We start from the raw sequence: 22,530 nt of genomic DNA, 5'->3' as shown, positions 1-22,530 counted from the left end.
GTAGTTAGTGTTGTGGTACTGTGGTAGTTACTGTAGAGGTACTGTAGTAGTTACTGTAGTAGTTGGTGTAGAGGTACTGTAGTATTTTATGTTGTGGTATTTTAGTAGTTACTGTAGTCATTACTGTAGAGGTACTGTAGTAGTTACTGTAGTGATACTGTAGTAGTTACTTTATTGGTACTATAGTAGTTTCTAAAGTAGTTACTGTGTTGATACTATAGTAGTTACTGTAGAGGTACTGTAGTAGTTAGTGTTGAGGGACTGTTGTTTTTTGCTGCAGTGGTATTGTAGTAGTTGGTGTTGAGGTACTGTAGTAGTTACTGTAGTAGTTACTGTAGAGGTACTGTAGTAGTTACTGTAGAGGTACTGTAGTAGTTACTGGAGTGGTATTATAGTATTTACTGTAGTAGTTAGTGTTGAGGTACTGTGGTAGTTACTGTAGTAGTTACTGTTGAGGTGCTGTGGTAGTTACTGTTGAGGTACTGTAGTAGTTACTGTAGTAGTTGGTGTAGAGGTACTGTAGTATTTTATGTTGTGGTATTTTAGTAGTTACTGTAGTCGTTACTGTAGAGGTACTGTAGTAGTTACTGTAGTGATACTGTAGTAGTTACTTTATTGGTACTATAGTAGTTTCTATAGTAGTTACTGTATTGATACTATAGTACAATTTACAATTGAGGTAGTGTAGTAGTTGCTGTGGCTGTACTGTTGTAAGCCTTGTAAGGTACTGTAGAGGTACTGTATTGGTTAGTGTAGAGGTACTATAGTAGTCACTGTAGAGCTACTGTAATAGTTACAATAGAGGTACTGTAGTGGTACTGTAGAGGTATTGTGGTAGTTACTGTTGAGGTACTGTAGAGGTACTGTAGTAATTAGTGTAGAGGTACTATAGTAGTTGCTGTAGAGCTACTGTAATAGTTACTATAGCGGTACTGTAGTGGTACTGTAGAAGTATTGTGGTAGTTACTGTTGAGGTACTGTAGGAGTTACTGTTGTAGTTACTGTAGAGGGATTGTAATAGGTACTGTATAGGTACTGTAGTTGTTACTGTAGAGGTATTGTAGTAACTGTAGAGGTACTGTAGCAGTTATTGTAGAGGTATTGTAGTAGTGACTGTAGAGGTGCTGTAGTAGTTACTATAGTAGTTAGTGTAGAGGTACTATAGTAGTTGCTGTAGAGCTACTGTAATAGTTACTATAGAGGTACTGTAGTGGTACTGTAGAGGTATTGTGGTAGTTACTGTCGAGGTAATGTAGTTGTTACAGTAGAGTTACTATAGTTACTGTAGAGATATTGTAGAGGTACTGTAGTTGTTTCTGTAGAGTTGCTGTTGTAATTACTGTAGTAGTTACAGTAGTAGTTACTGTACAGTTCATGTAGTAGTTTATGTAGAGGTACTGTAGTAGTTACAGTATTAGTTACTGTAGAGTTATTATAGTAGTTACTGTAGAGGTACTGTAGTATTTACTGTAGAGGTACTGTAGTAATTACTGTAGCAGTTACAATAATAGTTACTGTAGAGGTTCTGTAGTAATTACTGTAGAAGTCATGCAGTTATTACTTTAGTAAGTACTGTAGTAGTTACAGTAGGAGTTACTGTAGAGGTACTGTTGTAGTTACTGTGGAGGTACTGTAGTAATTACTGTAGTAGTTACAGTAGTAGTTACTGTAGAGTTACTGTAGTAAATACTGTAGTAGTTACAGTTGAAGTTACTGTAGTGGTACTGTTGTAGTTACGGTAGTAGTTACTGTAGATGTACAGTTGTAAATATTGTAGTAGTTACAGTAGGAGCTACTGTAGAGGTTCTGTAGTAGTTACTATATTGGTACTGCGTTCTTACTGTAATTGTACTGTAGTTATTACAGTAGTAGTTACTGTAGATGTACTGTAGTAGTTACTGTCGAGGTACTATAGTAGTTACTGTAGTAGTTAGTTTAGATTTATGTGGTTGTTACTGTAGAGTTAATGTATTAGTTACTGTGTTGGTACAGTAGTAGTTACTGTAGTAGTTACTGTATTGGTACTATAGTAGTTACTGTAGTTGTTACTGTAGAGGTACTGTAGTAGTTACTTAAGTGGTGTTGTAGTAATTACTGTAGTAGTTCGTGTTGAGGTACTGTATTAGTTACTGTAGTAGTTAGTGTTGAGGTACTGTAGTTTTTACTGTAGAGATAATGTAGTAGTTAGTGCTGCGGTACTGTAGTAGTTACTGTAGAGATACTGTAGTAGTTAGTGTTTAGGTACTGTAGTAGTTACTTTAGAGGTACTGTTGTATTTACTGTAGTGGTATTATAGTAGTTACTGTAGTAGTTAGTCTTGTGGTACTGTATTAGTTACTGTAGTGGTATTGTAGTAATTACTGTAGTAGATAGTGTTGAGGTACTGTATTAGTTACTGTAGTAGTTAGTGTTGAGGTACTGTAGTATTTACTGTAGATATTCTGTCGTAGTTAGTGCTGAGGTACTGTAGGAGTTACTGTAGTAGTTAGTGTTGAGGTACTGTATTAGTTGCTGTAGTAGTTAGTGTTGAGGTACTGTAGTATTTACTGTAGATATGCTGTAGTAGTTAGTGCTGAGGTACTGTAGTAGTTAGTGTTGAGCTACTGTTGTAGTTACTGTATAAGTACTGTAGTAGTTAGTGTTGAGGTACTGTAGTAGTTACTGTAGTAGTTACTGTAGAGGTACTGTAGTAGTTACTGTAGGGGTATTGTAGTAGTTACTGTAGTAGTTAGTGTTGAGGTACTGTAGTAGTTACTGTAGTGGTATTGTAGTAGTTACTGTAGTTGTTTGTGTTGACGTACTGTAGTAGTTAGTGTTGAGGTACTGTAGTAGTTACTGTAGTAGTTTCTGTAGTAGTTACTAGAGGACCTTGAGGGCAGAACTTGGTGTCTCCACATATGCAAGGCCTTGTGTGTGTTTGTTTGTGTCTTTCAATGTGTCGTTGCACTGACGATGTGAACATAGTCACATCATCAAGGTATAAGAGGACAGATTTATAGCGACAGTCTCCAAACATGCATTCCTGAAATGTACTGGGGGCTTTGCACAACCCAAAGGGCATGCTATTTAATTCAGACAAACCAAAAGGAGTTTATGTTTATACATAGATTGTTGTAACACCCTGTTATGAACACCTTTGTCATCGTTTGTCATTCATGTATCTAATTATACTAAATGTATCTCATTATCTTATAATTAACGTAATGAGCATTACCTGGATATTCATTTCATATGCACATCTCATTAGTTTCTCAAAGCCCAGCTTGTGTCTTAATGGACTTTCATGTAGGAGTCTATGTTTTTCATATGGACACTTTCAATGATATGTTTTGCAGGACATGTTCTTGTTATTTTTCCTAAAGCCTTGGCTTTACAATGGCTGTCTGAGGGAAATAGACATGAGCTGTTTGTTTATTCTTTCGGTTTCTTTCCCACATTACCACACTCCCACCCAACCACCCTACCACACTACCACCCTACCACACTACCACCCTACCACACTCCCACACAACCACCCTATCACACTCCCACAGTCCCACACGACCACCCTACCACACTTCCACCCTACCACACTACCACCCTACCACACTCCCACGCTACCACCCGCCCACATTCCCATACTACCACACTCCCACTCTACCACCCTACCACACTACCACCCTACCACACTCCCACACTATCACCCTCCCACACTACCACCCTACCACCCTAACACCCTCCCACAGTCCCACACTACCACCCTACCACACTCCCACACTACCACCCTACCGCGCTCCCACCCTCCCGCACTACCGCACTCCCGCACTGCCACACTCCCGCACTACTACACTCCCGCACTACCACCCTCCCGCACTACCACCCTCCCGCACTACCACACTCCCGCACTACCACACTACCACCCTACCACACTCCCACACTATCACCCTACCACACTCCCACACTACGACCCTCCCACCCTACCACCCTAACACCCTCCCTCAGTCCCACACTACCACACTCCCACCCTACCGCACTACCACACTCCCGCACTCCCACCATCCCGCACTACCACCCTCCCACCCTTCCACACTCCCACACTCCCACCCTCCCACCCTACCACACTCCCATACTACCACACTCCCACCCTACCACCCTACCACCCTCCCACACTACCACACTACCCCTCTTCTGCACTACCACACTACCGCACTCCCACACTATCATATTCCCACACTCCCACACTACCACATATACTACTCACAGAGGATGTCTCAAATATCTACTTTCCAACTATGTGCATCTGCATATAGATATTTATTAGCTGAGTGGATTTGCATGCTGCCATCCGTCATTCTGTCACTGCCTGGCTGGTAAGGTTCTTCCTTCCTGGCTGGCACACTGATAATGTACTGCTGGTAAGGTTCTTCCTTCCTGGCTGGCACACTGATACTGTATTGCTGGTAAGGTCCTTCCTGGCTGGCACACTGATAATGTACTGTTGGTAAGGTCCTTCCTGACTGGCACACTGATACGGTACTGCTGGTAAGGTCCTTCCTGGCTGGCACACTGATACTGTACTGCTGGTAAGGACCTAATGGATGGAATATGAATGACAGTCATCCAATATGCTGTAATAGAAATAAGGCCATGCTCATAAAAATAAAAATTGTCCTCGCTCATCTTAATGGGCACAGACCGCCACTGATCCTGGCGTTGGTGACTAAACTGCTTGGAGTAACCCTGTATTGTAAACTGTCATGCTAGCATAATATTGCCACATTACAATATAACATTTCAACATAACATTGCCGGCATAACATTACAAGTTCAGAACATGTCGAGCTATTATATTCAAGTCTTTTAAACTGTTCCAGTGTACACCTCACTTGAGGAAGTCATGTGTTATTTTAATTCTATTGTATTCTGTTCTACTCTATTCTACTATATTCTAAGCCAAACAGATTTGACTTGTGTTATGTCCCATTTGCATAGGAACATAATGTTCCTAGACATCCACCACCCCTGAATTTTTTACATTCTAACATTTTCGGCACCTTTCCTTTCTCGGAAAGGTTGCCTGTTCGCTGCCAGTGTCTGAGTCAGGTGTGAATACATTCCCAAAATGGATGTCATTTGCAGGAAGTAACAGTGACTCGCTTAATACGGAAGTGGTCAGATGACGCAGATGCTAAGCTACAGGACTCTTTTGCTAGCACGGGTTGGAATATGTTCCGGGATTCTTCCGATGGCATCGAGGCAATACCGCATTAGTCACCGGCTTCATCAATAAGTGCATCGACAACGTCGTCCCCACAGTGACCGTACGTACATATCCCAACAGTAAACCATGGATTACAGGCAACATCCGCACTGAGCTAAAGGCTAGAGCTGCCACTTTCAAGGAGCGGGACACTAATCCGGACTCTTATAAGAAATCCTGCTATGCCCTCCATCAAGACAGGCAAAACGTCAATACGGGACTAAGATTGAATCCTACGACACCGGCTCTGACCCTTGTCGGATGGGTCAGGGCTTGCAAACTATTACGGATTACAAAGCGAAGCCCAGCCACAACTGCCCAGTGACACGAGCCTAACAGATGAGCAAAATGACTTCTATGCGAGCTTCAAGGCAAGCCACACTGAACCATGCATGAGAGCACCATCTGTTCTGGATGACTTTTAAACAGGTCAACATTTACAAGGCCGTATTACCAGGACGTGTACTCAGAGCATGCGCTGACCAGTGGTGTAAAGTACTTTAGTAAAAATACTTTAAAGTACTACTTAAGTAGTTTTTTGGGGTATCTGTACTTTACTATTTATATTTTTGACAACTCTTACTATTACTTCACTACATCCCCCCCCCCCAAATAAAATAATGTACTTTTTACTTTCCCTGACACCCAAAAGTACTCATTACATTTTGAATGCTTTAGCAGGACAGAAAATTGTCCAATTCACACACTTATCACGAGAACATCGCTGGTCATCCCTACTGCCTCTGATCTGATGGACTATCCGTAAAACTTTTATAATAATTGTGCCATCTGGTTTGCTTAATATAAGGAATAAAAAATGATTTGTGCTTTTACTTTTGATACTATTTAAAACTGAATACTTTTAGACTTTTACTCATGTAGTATTTTACTGGGTAACTTTTACTTGAGTCATTTTTATTTTATTTTTTTACCCCCTTTTTCCCCCCAATTTCGTGGTATCCAATTGGTAGTTACAGTCTTGTCTCATCGCTGCAACTCCCGTACAGACTCAAGAGAGGCGAAGGTCGAGAGCCGTGCATCCTCCGAAACACAACCCAACCAAGCTGCACTGCTACTTGACACAATCTGCACTCAAACCCAGAATCTCTAGTGGCACAGCTAGCACAGCGATGCAGTGCCTTGGACCACTGAGCCACTCGGGATGCCCCACTTTTACTCAAGTATGAGAATTTAGCACTTTTTCTACCACTGGCACTGACCAACTGTCAAGTGTCTTCATTGACATTTTCAACTTGTCCCTGAGCGAGTCTGTAATACAGTACATGTTTCAAGCAGACCACCATAGTCCCACTGCCCAACAGCACCAAGGTAACCTGCCTAAATGACTACCGACCCATAGCACTTACATCTTTAGCCATGAAGTGCTTTGAAATGCTGATCATGGCTCACATTTTATTTATTTAACCTTTGTTTAACTAGGCAAGTTAGTTAAGAACAAATTCTTATTTCCAATGACGGCCTACCCCGGCAAACCCTAACCCGGATGACACTGGGCCAATTGTGCACCGCCCTAGCACTGAGATGCAGTGTCTTAGACCGCTGCGCCACTCGGGAGCCCAATCAACACCTTCATCCCAGAAACCCTAGACCCATTTCAATTCGCATACCGCCCCAAAAGATCCACAGATGACGCAATCTCTATTGCACTCCACACTGTCCTTTCCCACCTGGACAAGTTCCTTGGTGTCCACCATCACCATCAAACTATCATGGTCCAAACACACCAAGACAGTCGTGAATAGGGCACGACAACGCCTATTCCCACTCAGGAGTCTGAAAAGATTTGGCATGAGTCCTCAGATCCTCAAAAGGTTCTACAGCTGCACCATCGAGAGCATCCTGACTGGTTGCATCACTGCCTAGTATAGCAACTGCTCAGCTTCCGACCGCAAGGCACTACAGAGGGTAATGCGTACCGCCCAATACATCACTGGGGCCAAGCCTCCTGCCATCCAGGACCTGTATACCAAAGACTCCAGCCACCAAAGTCATAGACTATTCTCTCTGCTTCGGCATGGCAAGCAGTACCGAAGCGCCAAGTCTAGGTCCAAAATGCTCTTTAACAGCTTCTACCCCCAAGCCATAAGACTACTGAACAGGTAATCAAATGGCCACCGGACTATTTGCATTGACCCTCTTTTTTTACACTGCTGCTACTCTTTATTATCGATGTATAGTCACTTTTCCCCTACCTGCATGTACATATGACCTCAATTACCTCGACTAACTAACCCTTACCCCCGCATATTGACTCTGTACCGGTACCTGCTGTATATAGCCTCGTTATTGTTATTTTATTGTGTTACTTTTTTAAACTAGTTTATTTAGAAAATATTTTCTCATTCTGCACTGTTCGTTAAGGGCTTGTATGTAAGCATTTCACGGTAAGGTCTACACCTGTTTTATTCGGCGCATGTGATGAATAACATTTGATTTGATTTGATTGCGTCACTAGGCAGGCTGACAGACATTTACATTTTTCAATGCTCTTAAATTTAGAGGATGATTATTCAATAGAAGTTTGACGTTCTGTTCTATGTTATACTGTAATTATCACCTTTATCTACTGACGGTTAAAAATGCCCAAGGAATGTGATTAGGTGATTGGGTAATGTATACTGGTGTAGGATCTTATTTTGAGCCAGTTTACTACAGCAGGAAAATAATCCTGCAGCGACAGGAAATGTAAATTATTATGTAGATTATAATCAATGGACATTTTTGAAGGGGTTGATACATTTTTTGTAAGGGAAAATCAATCTGAAATGTCAAAGTGGAAATTAAAAACTTCAGACAAGCACATTACAAGTTTTACATTTCCTGCATTGCACACAAGTTATCATGCAACAGGGTGATCAAATTAAGATCCTACATCTGTAGGAGTAATGTATAGGACAGGGCTCTCCAACCTTGTTCCTGGAGAGCTACTGTCCAGTAAGTTTTCGCTCTAACCCTAAGCTAGATCACCTGATTCTAATAATTATCTGATTGATAAGGTGAATCAGGTTAGGTACAACTGGGGTTGGAGCGAAAACCTACAGGAGGGTAGCTCTCCTGGAACAGGGTTGGATTGAAAACCTACTGGAGGGTAGCTCTCCTGGAAAAGGGTAAGAGTGAAAACCTACAGGAGGGGAGCTCTCCTGGAACAGAGTTGGAGTGAAAACCTACAGGAGGGTAGCACTCCAGGAACAGGGTTGGAGTGAAAACCTACAGGAGGGTGGGGTTGGAGAGCCCTGGTAGGGAGGTATTGGCTTGGTGTCAGCTGGTTGGAGAGCCCTGGTAGGGAGGTATTGGCTTGGTGTCAGCTGGTTGGAGAGCGCTGGTAAGGAGGTATTGGCTTGGTGTCAGCTGGTTAGAGAGCGCTGGTAGGGAGGTATTGGCTTGGTGTCAGCTGGTTGGAGAGCCCTGGTAGGGAGGTATTGGCTTGGTGTCAGCTGGTTGGAGAGCGCTGGTAGGGAGGTATTGGCTTGGTGTCAGCTGGTTGGAGAGCCCTGGTAGGGAGGTATTGGCTTGGTGTCAGCTGGTTGGAGAGCCCTGGTAGGGAGGTATTGGCTTGGTGTCAGCTGGTTGGAGAGTGCTGGTAGGGAGGTATTGGCTTGGTGTCAGCTGGTTGGAGAGCCCTTGTAGGGAGGTATTGGCTTGGTGCCAGCTGTGCTCTTGTTGTTCTATATACTATGTTACTGTAACAAGCTTGAGCTAAAGTTGTATCTGTGACCAGTTACTTGTGATCCAACTCAAATGAGTTGACATGAATAAGCTTTGCTGTGTGTTAGTCATTTCAACGTGCCAACGCAATTTCATAAGCTCTCTCTGTCTGTCTCCCCTCTCTCTGTCTGTCTCACCTCTCACTGTCTGTCTCACCTCTCACTGTCTCTCCTCTCTCTGCCTGTCTCCCCCTCTGTCTGCTTCCCCCTTTCTGTCTGTCTACTCTCTCTCTCTCTCTGTCTGTCACCCCTCTATCTGTCTGTCTCCCTTCTCTCTCTGTCTGTCTCCCCCCTTTCTGTCTGTCTCCTCCTCTCTGTCTGTCTTCTCTCTCTCTGTCTGTCTGTCTCCCCCTCTGTCTATCTCCCTTCTCTCTCTGTCTGTCTCCCCCCTCTCTGTCTCCCCCCTCTCTGTCTGTCTGCCCCCTCTCTGTCTGTCTCCCCCTCTCTGTCTGTCTCCCGCCTCTCTGTCTGTCTCCCGCCTCTCTGCCTTTCTCCCCCTATCTGTCTGTCTCCCCCCTCTCTGTCTGCCCCCCTCTCTCTGTCTGTCTCCCACTCTCTCTTTCTCTCTCTTTCTCTCTCTCTCATCGTTTGGGTGTTCTTTGTCCCTGTGTGTGTTCTGTCTCATTGTGTGTGTTTGTGTGCTTTCTGCTCCCAGCCCCTCTGCGGAAAGCAAAGTTTGGGGAGAGCCCTGGCATTCCACAATCAGAGCTCGGCTCCCCTACACACACCTCCTGTACTACCAGGAACCACAACCTGGATACATACGTCCCCGGTAAGTCTGCCCTGCTCTGTCCTTCCGTTTGTCTGTCCATACAGTGTGTGGGTGAGTGCAGATTGAATGTGTGTGTCAGAGCTAAGCAGTGTTCGGTTCGGTCTTTTGCGGCATCTTTACCAGACACTGCACATCTCGGAGGTCATTAGCTGAATTGCTTTCCTGACGCCCCCCCTTTCCAGACTGTCTAGTTCTTCTTCCTAACACCCCCCTGTCCAGATTCTCTTGTTCTTCGTGACCCCCTACCCCCGTGTCCAGACTCTCCAGTTCTTCCTGACCCTCCATGTCCAGACTCTCTAGTTCTTCCTAACACCCCATGTCCAGACTCTCTAGTTCTTCCTGACCCTCCATGTCCAGACTCTCTAGTTCTTCCTGACCCTCCATGTCCAGACTCTCCAGTTCTTCCTGACCCTCCATGTCCAGACTCTCTAGTTCTTCCTGACCCTCCATGTCCAGACTCTCTAGTTCTTCCTGACCCTCCATGTCCAGACTCTCTAGTTCTTCCTGACCCTCCATGTCCAGACTCTCTAGTTCTTCCTAACACCCCCTGTCCAGACTCTCTTGTTCTTCGTGACCCCCTACCCCCGTGTCCAGACTCTCTAGTTCTTCTTGACCCCCCCCTCCCGTCCAGACTCTTTAGTTCTTCCTGACCCCTCCTCCCCGTCTAGACTCTCTAGTTCTTCCTAACGCCCCCCCCCCCATCCAGACTCTCTAGTTCTTCTTCCTAACACCCCCCTGTCCAGACTCTCTAGTTATTCTTCCTAACACCCCCCAGTCCAGACTCTCTAGTTCTTCTTCCTAACACACCCCTGTCCAGACTCTCTAGTTCTTCGTGACCCCCATCCCCCGTCCAGACTCTCTAGTTATTCTTCCTAACACCCCCCAGTCCAGACTCTCTAGTTCTTCTTCCTAACACCCCCCAGTCCAGACTCTCTAGTTCTTCTTCCTAACACACCCCTGTCCAGAATCTCTAGTTCTTCTTCCTAACACCCCCCTGTCCAGACTCTCTAGTTCTTCTTCCTAACACCCCCCTGTCCAGATTCTCTAGTTCTTCTTCCTAACACCCCCCTGTCCAGACTCTAGTTCTTCTTCCTAACACCCCCCTGTCCAGACTCTCTAGTTCTTCTTCCTAACACCCCCCAGTCCAGACTCTCTAGTTCTTCTTCCTAACACCCCCCTGTCCAGACTCTCTAGTTCTTCTTCCTAACACCCCCCTGTCCAGACTCTCTAGTTCTTCTTCCTAACACCCCCCTGTCCAGACTCTCTAGTTCTTCTTCCTAACACCCCCCTGTCCAGACTCTCTAGTTCTTCTTCCTAACACCCCCCTGTCCAGACTCTCTAGTTCTTCTTCCTAACACCCCCCTGTCCAGACTCTCTAGTTCTTCTTCCTAACACCCCCCTGTCCAGACTCTCTAGTTCTTCTTCCTAACACCCCCCTGTCCAGACTCTCTAGTTCTTCTTCCTAACACCCCCCTGTCCAGACTCTCTAGTTCTTCTTCCTAACACCCCCCTGTCCAGACTCTCTAGTTCTTCTTCCTAACACCCCCCTGTCCAGACTCTCTAGTTCTTCTTCCTAACACCCCCCTGTCCAGACTCTCTAGTTCTTCTTCCTAACACCCCCCTGTCCAGACTCTCTAGTTCTTCTTCCTAACACCCCCCTGTCCAGACTCTCTAGTTCTTCTTCCTAACACCCCCCTGTCCAGACTCTCTAGTTCTTCTTCCTAACACCCCCCTGTCCAGACTCTCTAGTTCTTCTTCCTAACACCCCCCTGTCCAGACTCTGTAGTTCTTCTTCCTAACACCCCCCTGTCCAGACTCTCTAGTTCTTCTTCCCAACACCCCCCTGTCCAAATTTTCTAGATCTTCTTCCTAACACCCCCCTGTCCAGACTCTCTAGTTCTTCTTCCTAACACCCCCCTGTCCAGACTCTCTAGTTCTTCTTCCTAACACCCCCCAGTCCAGATTCTCTAGTTCTTCTTCCTAACACCCCCCAGTCCAGACTCTCTAGTTCTTCTTCCTAACACCCCCCTGTCCAGATTCTCTAGTTCTTCTTCCTAACACCCCCCTGTCCAGACTCTCTAGTTCTTCTTCCTAACACCCCCCTGTCCAGACTCTCTAGTTCTTCTTCCTAACACCCCCCAGTCCAGACTCTCTAGTTATTCTTCCTAACACCCCCCTGTCCAGATTCTCTAGTTCTTCTTCCTAACACCCCCCTGTCCAGACTCTCTAGTTCTTCTTCCCAACACCCCCCTGTCCAAATTTTCTAGATCTTCTTCCTAACACCCCCCTGTCCAGATTCTCTAGTTATTCTTCCTAACACCCCCCTGTCCAGACTCTCTAGTTCTTCTTCCTAACACCCCCCAGTCCAGACTCTCTAGTTATTCTTCCTAACACCCCCCTGTCCAGACTCTCTAGTTCTTCTTCCTAACACCCCCCTGTCCAGATTCTCTAGTTCTTCTTCCTAACACCCCCCTGTCCAGACTCTCTAGTTCTTCTTCCTAACACCCCCCTGTCCAGATTCTCTAGTTCTTCTTCCTAACACCCCCCTGTCCAGACTCTCTAGTTCTTCGTGACCCCCATCCCCCGTCCAGACTCTCTAGTTCTTCCTAACCCCCTCCATGTCCAGACTCTCTAGTTCTTCCTAACCCTCCATGTCCAGACTCTCCAGTTCTTCCTGACCCTCCATGTCCAGAGTCTCTTGTTCTTCCTGACCCTCCATGTCCAGACTCTCCAGTTCTTCCTGACCCTCCATGTCCAGACTCTCCAGTTCTTCCTGACCCTCCATGTCCAGAGTCTCTAGTTCTTCCTGACCCCCCCGTCCAGACTCTCTAGTTCTTCGTGACCCCCATCCCCCGTCCAGACTCTCTAGTTCTTCCTAACCCCCTCCATGTCCAGACTCTCAAGTTCTTCCTGACCCTCCATGTCCAGACTCTCTAGTTCTTCCTGACCCTCCATGTCCAGACTCTCAAGTTCTTCCTGACCTTCCATGTCCAGACTCTCAAGTTCTTCCTGACCCTCCATGTCCAGACTCTCTAGTTCTTCCTGACCCTCCATGTCCAGACTCTCCAGTTCTTCCTGACCCTCCATGTCCAGACTCTCTAGTTCTTCCTGACCCCCCATGTCCAGACTCTCTAGTTCTTCCTGACCCTCCATGTCCAGACTCTCTAGTTCTTCCTGACCCCGTCCAGAATCTATAGTTCTTCCTGACCCCCCCATCCAGACTCTCTAGTTCTTCCTAACCCCCTCCATGTCCAGACTCTCTAGTTCTTCCTGACCCTCCATGTCCAGACTCTCCAGTTCTTCCTGACCCTCCATGTCCAGAGTCTCTAGTTCTTCCTGACCCCCCCGTCCAGACTCTCTAGTTCTTCCTGACCCTCCATGTCCAGACTCTCCAGTTTTTCCTGACCCTCCATGTCCAGACTCTCTAGTTCTTCCTGACCCTCCATGTCCAGACTCTCTAGTTCTTCCTGACCCTCCATGTCCAGACTCTCTAGTTCTTCCTGACCCTCCATGTCCAGACTCTCTAGTTCTTCCTAACACCCCCTGTCCAGACTCTCTTGTTCTTCCTGACCCTCCATGTCCAGACTCTCTAGTTCTTCCTGACCCTCCATGTCCAGACTCTCTAGTTCTTCCTGACCCTCCATGTCCAGACTCTCTAGTTCTTCCTAACACCCCCTGTCCAGACTCTCTAGTTCTTCCTAACCCTCCATATCCAGACTCTCTCGTTCTTCCTGACCTTCCATGTCCAGACTCTCTAGTTCTTCCTGACCCTCCATGTCCAGACTCTCTAGTTCTTCCTAACACCCCCTGTCCAGACTCTCTAGTTCTTCCTAACCCTCCATATCCAGACTCTCTAGTTCTTCCTGACCCTCCATGTCCAGACTCTCTAGTTCTTCCTAACCCTCCATATCCAGACTCTCTAGTTCTTCCTGACCCTCCATGTCCAGACTCTCTAGTTCTTCCTAACCCTCCATATCCAGACTCTCTAGTTCTTCCTGACCCTCCATGTCCAGACTTTCTAGTTCTTCCTGACCCCCCCCATTTCCACTCGCTAGTTCCTTCTGACCCCCCATGTCCAGACTCTCTAGTTCTTAGTCACTCTTTCTCTTTAATCCTCTCCCTCTCTCTACTGCTCTACCACTTCCCCTCGCTCCCCCTCTCTCTATCTCTCTACCACTTTCTCCCCCTCACGCTCTCACTCCTCTCCCACACCTCGTCTTCGGTTTCTGTTTAGATCACAGCGGACCATTCCTCTGTATTCCCGTGGAGAGTCCAGTTCCCTCCCTACATCCCCTCTTTCCCACCACAGGAGAACAACATCAGCTTGGGCCGTTAAATGTGGTGAAGGCATGGAATACCAATGCTGTTACTGCTGGTACTCTGTGACAGTAGGGTGGATTGATTTGAACAGGAATTCTGCTCAGTAGGGAAAAGCTAAGAAAAGATGAGCTTTGACCTCCCACATGGAACGAATGGCATTCGTGTTAGCTTTTATCAAGAGGTCTCAGGGAACGTGTGACTACCTGAGTCTGAGTTTAACATCTGATCTTAGGACAGAATACCAGACCACAGGTCCCATTCTGCCTTGTGTCTGTGTTTAGACTTGTGTGTATGTGTGTGTGCATGTGTGTTATAGCATAGCCTCCACTGGTGTTTTACTATACATTGTACAACCCATCCTACTGTACAGGATGTGAACAGCACCTCTTTCATGGTAGTAGCCATAGAGATCCTATACATTATTATAATTCCTAATCCTATGGTAGTAGCCATAGAGATCCTATACTGTCACGTCCTGACCAGTAAAAGGGGTTATTTGTTATAGTAGTTTGGTCAGGGTGTGGCAGGGGGGTGTTTGTTTTGTGTGTTTGGGATTTTGATGTATGTTCTATATTTTATATTTCTATGTTCATTCTATGTTCCCTATCTAGTTTTTGTATTTCTGTGTTTTGGCCTGGTATGGCTCTCAATCAGGGACAGCTGTACTTCATTGTCGCTGATTGGGAGCCATACTTAGGTAGCCCTTTTTCCACCTGTCTTTTTTGGGAAGTTGATTCTGCAATACTGTTCGTTCATTGTGCTTCTTGTTTATTGTTTTGCTGGTTCACGTTAATTGAAAGATGATGAACCCAACCCACGCTGCGCCTTGGTCTCACTCTAACGACGGACGTTACATATACATTATTCTAATTCCTAACCATAGAAATCCTATACATTATTATAATTCATAACCATAGAGATCCTATACATTATTATAATTCCTAATCCTATGGCAATAGCCTTGTAATCTAGTGTTACAGTGTCTGTCCTATTCTGTGCAAGGGTAGCATTCCAGAGAGACATCCAAGACTGTAACGTTCTTTGTTTCACGGAAACATGGCTGACTCGAGACACGCTATCTGAGTCGGTACAGCCACCTGGTTTCTTCACGCATCGCGCCAACAGAAACAAGCATCTCTCTGGTAAGAAGAAGGGTGGGGGTGTATGCCTTATGATTAACGAGACGTGGTGTGATCATAACAACATGCAGGAACTCAAGTCATTTTGTTCACCTGACTTAGAATTCCTCACTATCAAATGCCGACTGCATTATTTACCAAGAGAATTCTCTTCGATTATAATCACAGCCGTGTATATCCCTCCCAAGCAGACACATCGACGTCCCTGAAAGAACTTCATTGGACTCTATGTAAACTGGAAACCACATATCCTGAGGCTGCATTTATTGTAGCCGGGGATTTTAACAAGGCTAATCTGAAAACAAGGCTCCCCAAATTCTATCAGCATATCGGTTGTGCTACCAGGGCGGGCAAAACCCTAGACCACTGTTATTCTAACTTCCGCGATGCATATAAGGCCCTCCCCTGCCCTCCCTTTGGAAAAGCTGACCACGACTCCATTTTGTTGCTCCCAGCCTATAGACCGAAACTAAAAAAGGAAGCTCCCGCCCTCAGGTCTGTTCAACGCTGGTCCGACCAATCGGATTCCACGCTTCAAGATTGCTTCGATCACGTGGACTGGGATATGTTCCGCATTGCTGCGAACAACAACATTGACGAATACGCTGACTCGGTGTGCGAGTTCATTAACAAGTGCATCGGCGATGTCGTATCAACAGCGTCTATTAAAACATTCCCCAACCAGAAACCGTGGATTGATGGCAGCATTCGCGCAAAACTGAACGCGCGAACCACTGTTTTTAATCAGGGCAAGGTGACTGGAAACATGACCGAATATAACAGCTATTCCCTCCGCAAGGCAATCAAACAAGCTAAGCGTCAGTACAGAGACAAAGTGGAGTCGCAATTCAACGGCTCAGACACGAGAGGTATGTGGCAGGGTCTACAGTCAATCACGGACTACAAAAGAAAAATCAGCCCCGTCGCGGATCACGATGCCTTGCTCCCAGACAGACTAAAGAAGTTTTTTGCTCGCTTTGAGGACAATACACCACTAACACGGTCCGCTACCAACACCTGCGGGCTCTCCTTCACTGCAGCAAACGTGAGTAAAACATTTAAACGTGTTAACCCTCGCAAGGCCGCAGGCCCAGACGGCATCCCCGGCCGCGTCCTCAGAGCATGCGCAGACCAGCTGGCTGGTGTGTTTACAGACATATTCAACCAATCCTTATCCCAGTCTGCTGTCCCCACATGCTTCAAGAGGGCCACCATTGTTCCTGTTCCCAAGAAAGCTAAGGTAACTGAGCTAAATGACTACCGCCCTGTAGCACTCACTTCCGTCATCATGAAGTGCTTTGAGAGACTAGTCAAGGACCATATCACCTCCACCCTACCTGACACCCTAGACCCACTCCAATTTGCTTACCGACCCAATAGGTCCACAGACGACGCAATCGCCATCACACTGCACCTTACCCTAACCCATCTGGACAAGAGGAATACCTATGTAAGAATGCTGTTCATCGATTACAGCTCAGCATTTAACACCATAGTTCCCTCCAATCTCGTCATTAAGCTCGAGACCCTGGGTCTCGACCCCGCCCTGTGCAACTGGGTCCAGGACTTCCTGACGGGCCGCACCATCACAAGGAGCAAACTACCTGCCCTCCAGGACACCTACACCACCCGATGTCACAGGAAGGCCAAAAAGATCATCAAGGACAGCAACCACCCGAGCCACTGCCTGTTCACCCCGCTAACATCCAGAAGGCGAGGTCAGTACAGGTGCATCAAAGCTGGAACCGAGAGACTGAAAAACAGATTCTATCTCAAGGCCATCAGACTGTTAAACAGCCATCACTAACATTGAGTGGCTGCTGCCAACATACTGATTCAACTCAAGCCACTTTAATAATGGGAAAATGTATGTAATCAATTTATCACTTGCCACTTTATATTATTTATATTAGATAATGTTTACATAACCTACATTATTCATCTCATATGTATATACTGAACGCCATACCATCTACTGCATCTTGCCATCTTGATGTTCTTAGACGTATCACTAGCCACTATAAACATTGCCACTTTATATAATGTTTTCATTACCTACATTACTCATCTCATATGTATATACTGTACTCTATACCATCTACTGCATCTTGCCATCCTGATGTAATGTATCACTAGCCACCTTAAACAATGCTGCTTTATATGTTTTCATACCCTACAATACTTATCTCATATGTATATACTGTACTCCATACCATCTATTACATCTTGCCTATGCCGTTCGGCCATCACTCATTTATATATCTTTATGTACATATTCGTATTCATTCCTTTACACTTGTGTGTACAAGGTAGTTGTTGTGGAATTAGTAGATTACTTGTTAGATATTACTGCATGGTCGGAACTAGAAGCACAAGCATTTCGCTACACTTGCATTAACACCTGCTAACAATGTGTATGTGACAAATACATTTACATTTACATTTTAGTCATTTAGCAGACGCTCTTATCCAGAGCGACTTACAGTAGTGAATACATTCATTTCATTTCATGCATTTTTTAAATATTTTTTTTGTACTGGCCCCCCGTGGGAATCGAACCCACAACCCTGGCGTTGGACACACCATGCTGGCGTTGCAAACACCATGCTCTACCAACTGAACCACAGTATTTGATCAATTTGATTTTATTTGGCTACTTATGTTGATTTTAGGGGGAATGTGGGGGCTTACATGACTTAACCATCCTGTCTCACTTCACCTGTAACCCCTGTTCTCCTGTGGTATGGAGGTATGGGGCTCCCCTGTTCTCCTGTGGTATGGAGGTATGGAGGTATGGGGCTCCCCTGCTCTCCTGTGGTATGGAGGTATGGAGGTATGGGGCTCCCCTACTCTCCTGTGGTATGGAGGTATGGGGCTCCCCTACTCTCCTGTGGTATGGAGGTATGGGGCTCCCCTACTCTCCTGTGGTATGGAGGTATGGGGCTCCCCTGTTCTCCTGTGGTATGGAGGTATGGGGCTCCCCTGTTCTCCTGTGGTATGGAGGTATGGGGGTATGGGGCTCCCCTACTCTCCTGTGGTATGGAGGTATGGGGCTCCCCTACTCTCCTGTGGTATGGAGGTATGGGGCTCCCCTGTTCTCCTGTGGTATGGAGGTATGGGGCTCCCCTACTCTCCTGTGGTATGGAGGTATGGGCCTCCCCTGCTCTCCTGTGGTATGGAGGTATGGGGCTCCCCTACTCTCCTGTGGTATGGAGGTATGGGGCTCCCCTGTTCTCCTGTGGTATGGAGGTATGGGGCTCCCCTGTTCTCCTGTGGTATGGAGGTATGGGGCTCCCCTACTCTCCTGTGGTATGGAGGTATGGGGCTCCCCTACTCTCCTGTGGTATGGAGGTTTGGGGCTCCCCTACTCTCCTGTGGTATGGAGGTATGGGGCTCCTCTGCTGTTCTGTGTTATGGAGATATGGGGCTCTCCTGCTCTCCTGTGGTATGGAGGTATGGGGCTCCCCTACTCTCCTGTGGTATGGAGGTATGGGGCTCCCCTGTTCTCCTGTGGTATGGAGGTATGGGGCTCCCCTACTCTCCTGTGGTATGGAGGTATGGGGCTCCCCTGCTCTCCTGTGGTATGGAGGTATGGGGCTCCCCTACTCTCCTGTGGTATGGAGGTATGGGGCTCCCCTACTCTCCTGTGGTATGGAGGTATGGGGCTCCCCTGCTCTCCTGTGGTATGGAGGTATGGGGCTCCCCTGCTCTCCTGTGGTATGGAGGTATGGGGCTCCCCTGCTCTCCTGTGGTATGGAGGTATGGGGCTCCCCTACTCTCCTGTGGTATGGAGGTATGGGGCTCCCCTACTCTCCTGTGGTATGGAGGTATGGGGCTCCCCTGTTTTCCTGTGGTATGGAGGTATGGGGCTCCCCTGCTCTTCTGTGGTATGGAGGTATGGGGCTCCTCTGCTGTTCTGTGTTATGGAGATATGGGGCTCTCCTGCTCTCTTGTGTTATGAAGGAATGGGGCTCCACTGCTGTTCTCTGGTATGGAGGTATGGGGCTTGCCTGCACCTATGGTATGGAGGAATGGGGCTCCCCTGCTCTTCTGTGTTATGGAGGAATGGGGCTCCCCTGCTCTCCTGTGTTATGAAGGAATGGGGCTCCCCTGCTCTCCTGTGTTATGAAGGAATGGGGCTCACCTGCTCTCCTGTGTTATGGAGGAATGGGGCTCCCCTGCTCTTCTGTGTTATGAAGGAATGGGGCTCCCCTGCTCTCCTGTGTTATGAAGGAATGGGGCTTGCCTGCACCTATGGTATGGAGGAATGGGGCTCCCATGCTCTTCTGTGTTATGAAGGAATGGGGCTCCCCTGCTCTCCTGTGTTATGAAGGAATGGGGCTTGCCTGCACCTATGGTATGGAGGTATGGAGGAATGGGGCTCCCATGCTCTTCTGTGTTATGAAGGAATGGGGCTCCCCTGCTCTCCTGTGTTATGAAGGAATGGGGCTCCCCTGCTCTCCTGTGTTATGAAGGAATGGGGATCCCCTTCTCTCCTGTGTTATGAAGGTATGGGGCTCTCCTGTGTTATGAAGGTATGGGGCTCTCCTGTGTTATGAAGGTATGGGGCTCCCCTGCTCTCCTGTGTTATGAAGGTATGGGGCTCCCCTTCTCTCCTGTGTTATGAAGGTATGGGGCTCTCCTGTGTTATGAAAATATGGGGCTCCCCTGCTCTCCTGTGTTATGAAGGTATGGGGCTCCCCTGCTCTCCTGTGGTATGAAGTTATGGGGCTCTCGTGTGTTATGAAGGTATGGGGCTCCCCTGCTCTCCTGTGGTATGAAGTTATGGGGCTCTCGTGTGTTATGAAGGTATGGGGCTCCCCTGCTCTCCTGTGTTATGAAGGTATGGGGCTCCCCTGCTCTCCTGTGTTATGAAGGTATGGGGCTCCCCTGCTCTCCTGTGTTATGAAGGTATGGGGCTCCCCTGCTCTCCTGTGGTATGGAGGAATGGGGCTCCCCTGCTCAGCTGTGGTATGGAGGAATGGGGCTCCTCTGCTCAGCTGTGGTATGGAGGGTTGGTTCTCCCCTGCTTGCTCCACACATTTGCTAGCTCCTCTCTCCTCTCAAAAGGCTGCAAAAGGAGATAGAACCAGGTGCGTCCGCACAGGAACACATTCCTCTTCGCTGCGTTTTGCGCTGGCAGATAGTTACCATGGCAACCATCTGTCTCTCTTCTCTCCCCTCCTCTCTCTCCGTAGCTCAGGAATCTGATTGAGGAGGACTAGGAGAGGAGAGGAGGGCAAACACACAAGCTTACTTTATATTGCTCTGTTTTTTTCATATTCAAATTGTGTTTCTAATTTAGTGAAATCCTTTGTCTTTTTGCTTTCAAAGCTGTCCAAGATCTAGGCTGTCACTTGGATAAATTCAATAACAAACAGTATGTTGCAATGTCAATATGCTCAAGTAAATATATTCAAATGAAGCCATGTATCAGACCTAAATCAAAAGACACACACACCTGCTGTGATTGTCTGTCTCTGTCTGTCTCTGTCTGTCTCTGTCTGTCTGTCTGTCTGTCTGTCTGTCTGTCTGTCTGTCTGTCTGTCTGTCTGTCTGTCTGTCTGTCTGTCTGTCTGTCTGTCTGTCTGTCTGTCTGTCTGTCTGTCTGTCTGTCTGTCTGTCTGTCTGTCTGTCTGTCTGTCTGTCTGTCTGTCTGTCTGTCTGTCTGTCTGTCTGTCTGTCTGTCTGTCTGTCTGTCTGTCTGTCTGTCTGTCTGTCTGTCTGTCTGTGATGGTGGATGTTAGGAGCCCCCTGTGATGGTGGATGTTAGGAGCCCCCTGTGATGGTGGATGTTAGGAGCTCCCTGTGAGGGGGATGTGTTTCTTCACAACCCACCATTACCATGTTCTACTTCTGGATATGGGTTGTACAGGCTTAATGACCTCCCAGACCAACTTTACTGTGTGTAGATTGGTTGTACAGGCTTCAATGGCCTCCCAGATCAACTTTACTATGTCTAGATGGGTTGTATTTTCACACCAAATCGGAAATGCAGACTCCTGAGGGTCCTATAATGTGTAGTGTGATTACTGCAGTTGCATGTGTGTGCATTGTTGTTCATGTAGTATGAATGAATTACATAGTAAACACACTCCCAATGGCAGCCTTCCTCCTTGCTCTAAACCCCACAGTCCTGTGGGTCTGGTCTGACTAGTCAGTCAGAGAGGGAAGGGAAGGAAGGAGGGAGAGAAGGGAAGGAGGGAGAGAAGGGAAGGAGGGAGAGAAGGGAAGGAGGTCTCGGGGTTGTATTCATTAGTGTAATTATTTTGCAACAAAAAACTAGTGTTTTTTTATTGGACATTTTCAGGTAGGTCCCTCCCTGTTTCAGCCTGTTTGCTTCCGTTTGGTTCCTTTTGAATACACCCAAAGAAACCAGTCTGTCTAATCTCTCTCACTACTATTTAGTTGAACACATCACCCTCTCTCAGCTGTCTTTCTTTGATATTCCCACGTCCACATCTAACACCCTTAACCCACACACAGCAGAGAGAAACCATCTCTTCAGCTGAGATCAACACGTTACCCAGCAACACCCCGCCCATAACAAAGTAGTCCACCAGCGGCAGCATCAGGTATCAGTTTAACAATAACATCCTGGTATTGTGCCCTCATGACCAAACCAGAGCAGGATCTAGCGACATATTAGTAATGATGACAGTGAAACCTCCAGCATTGCTAGAAGTGTCTTCCTTCCTATCATCATATTACAGTAGTTTCAGAGGATATTCAGACCCTCTCCAATATACTGTACATGTGTACATACTGTATCCTACATACCGCTCTCGCTCTCTCGCTCTCTCTCTCTCTCTCTCTTAATTCAAATTCAATTTAAGGGCTTTATTGGCATGGGAAACATTGCCAAAGCAAGTGAAATAGATAATAAATAAAAGTGAAATAAACAATAAAAAAAAACAATAAAATTGACAGTAAACATTACAGTTACAAAAGAATAAAGACATTTCAAATGTCATATTATGTCTACAGTTGAAGTCGGAAGTTTACATACACTAAAGTTGGAGTCATTAAAACTATTTTTTTTCAACCACTCCACAAATTTCTTGTTAACAAACAATAGTTTTGGCAAGTCGGTTAGGACATCTACTTTGTGCATGACACAAGTAATTTTTCCAACAATTGTTTACAGACAGATTATTTCACTTATAATTCATTGTGTCACAATTCCAGTGGGTCAGAAGTTTACATACACTAAGTTGACTGTGCCTTTAAACAGCTTGGAAAATTCCAGAAAATAATGTCATTCTGATAGACTAATTGACATCATTTGAGTCAATTGGAGGTGTACCTGTGGATGTATTTCAAGGCCTACCTTCA

At 46.4% G+C, this 22,530-nt stretch overlaps 1 protein-coding gene across 1 annotated transcript in view; it reads left to right on the top strand.

Annotated features, from left to right (window-relative positions):
• Positions 1-9,615: 9,615 nt before the first annotated feature.
• LOC106610487 (protein TANC2-like) overlaps positions 9,616-22,530 on the top strand; it is a gene marked incomplete at its 5' end in the record, with an annotated part of 120,141 nt that continues 107,226 nt past the window's right edge. Inside the window, one exon of the mRNA XM_045724542.2 lies at positions 9,616-9,736. Within this exon, the coding sequence (XP_045580498.2) occupies positions 9,616-9,736 (121 nt within the window). The remainder of the gene's footprint in view (positions 9,737-22,530) is intronic.

Source organism: Salmo salar, chromosome 01 (assembly GCF_965601325.2).
Source record: "Salmo salar chromosome 01, fSalSal1, whole genome shotgun sequence".
In the NCBI taxonomy this organism is placed as follows: domain Eukaryota; kingdom Metazoa; phylum Chordata; class Actinopteri; order Salmoniformes; family Salmonidae; genus Salmo; species Salmo salar.
The sequence above is the reverse complement of the archived record's forward strand: the minus strand, read 5'-3'. Positions and strand labels throughout refer to the sequence as shown.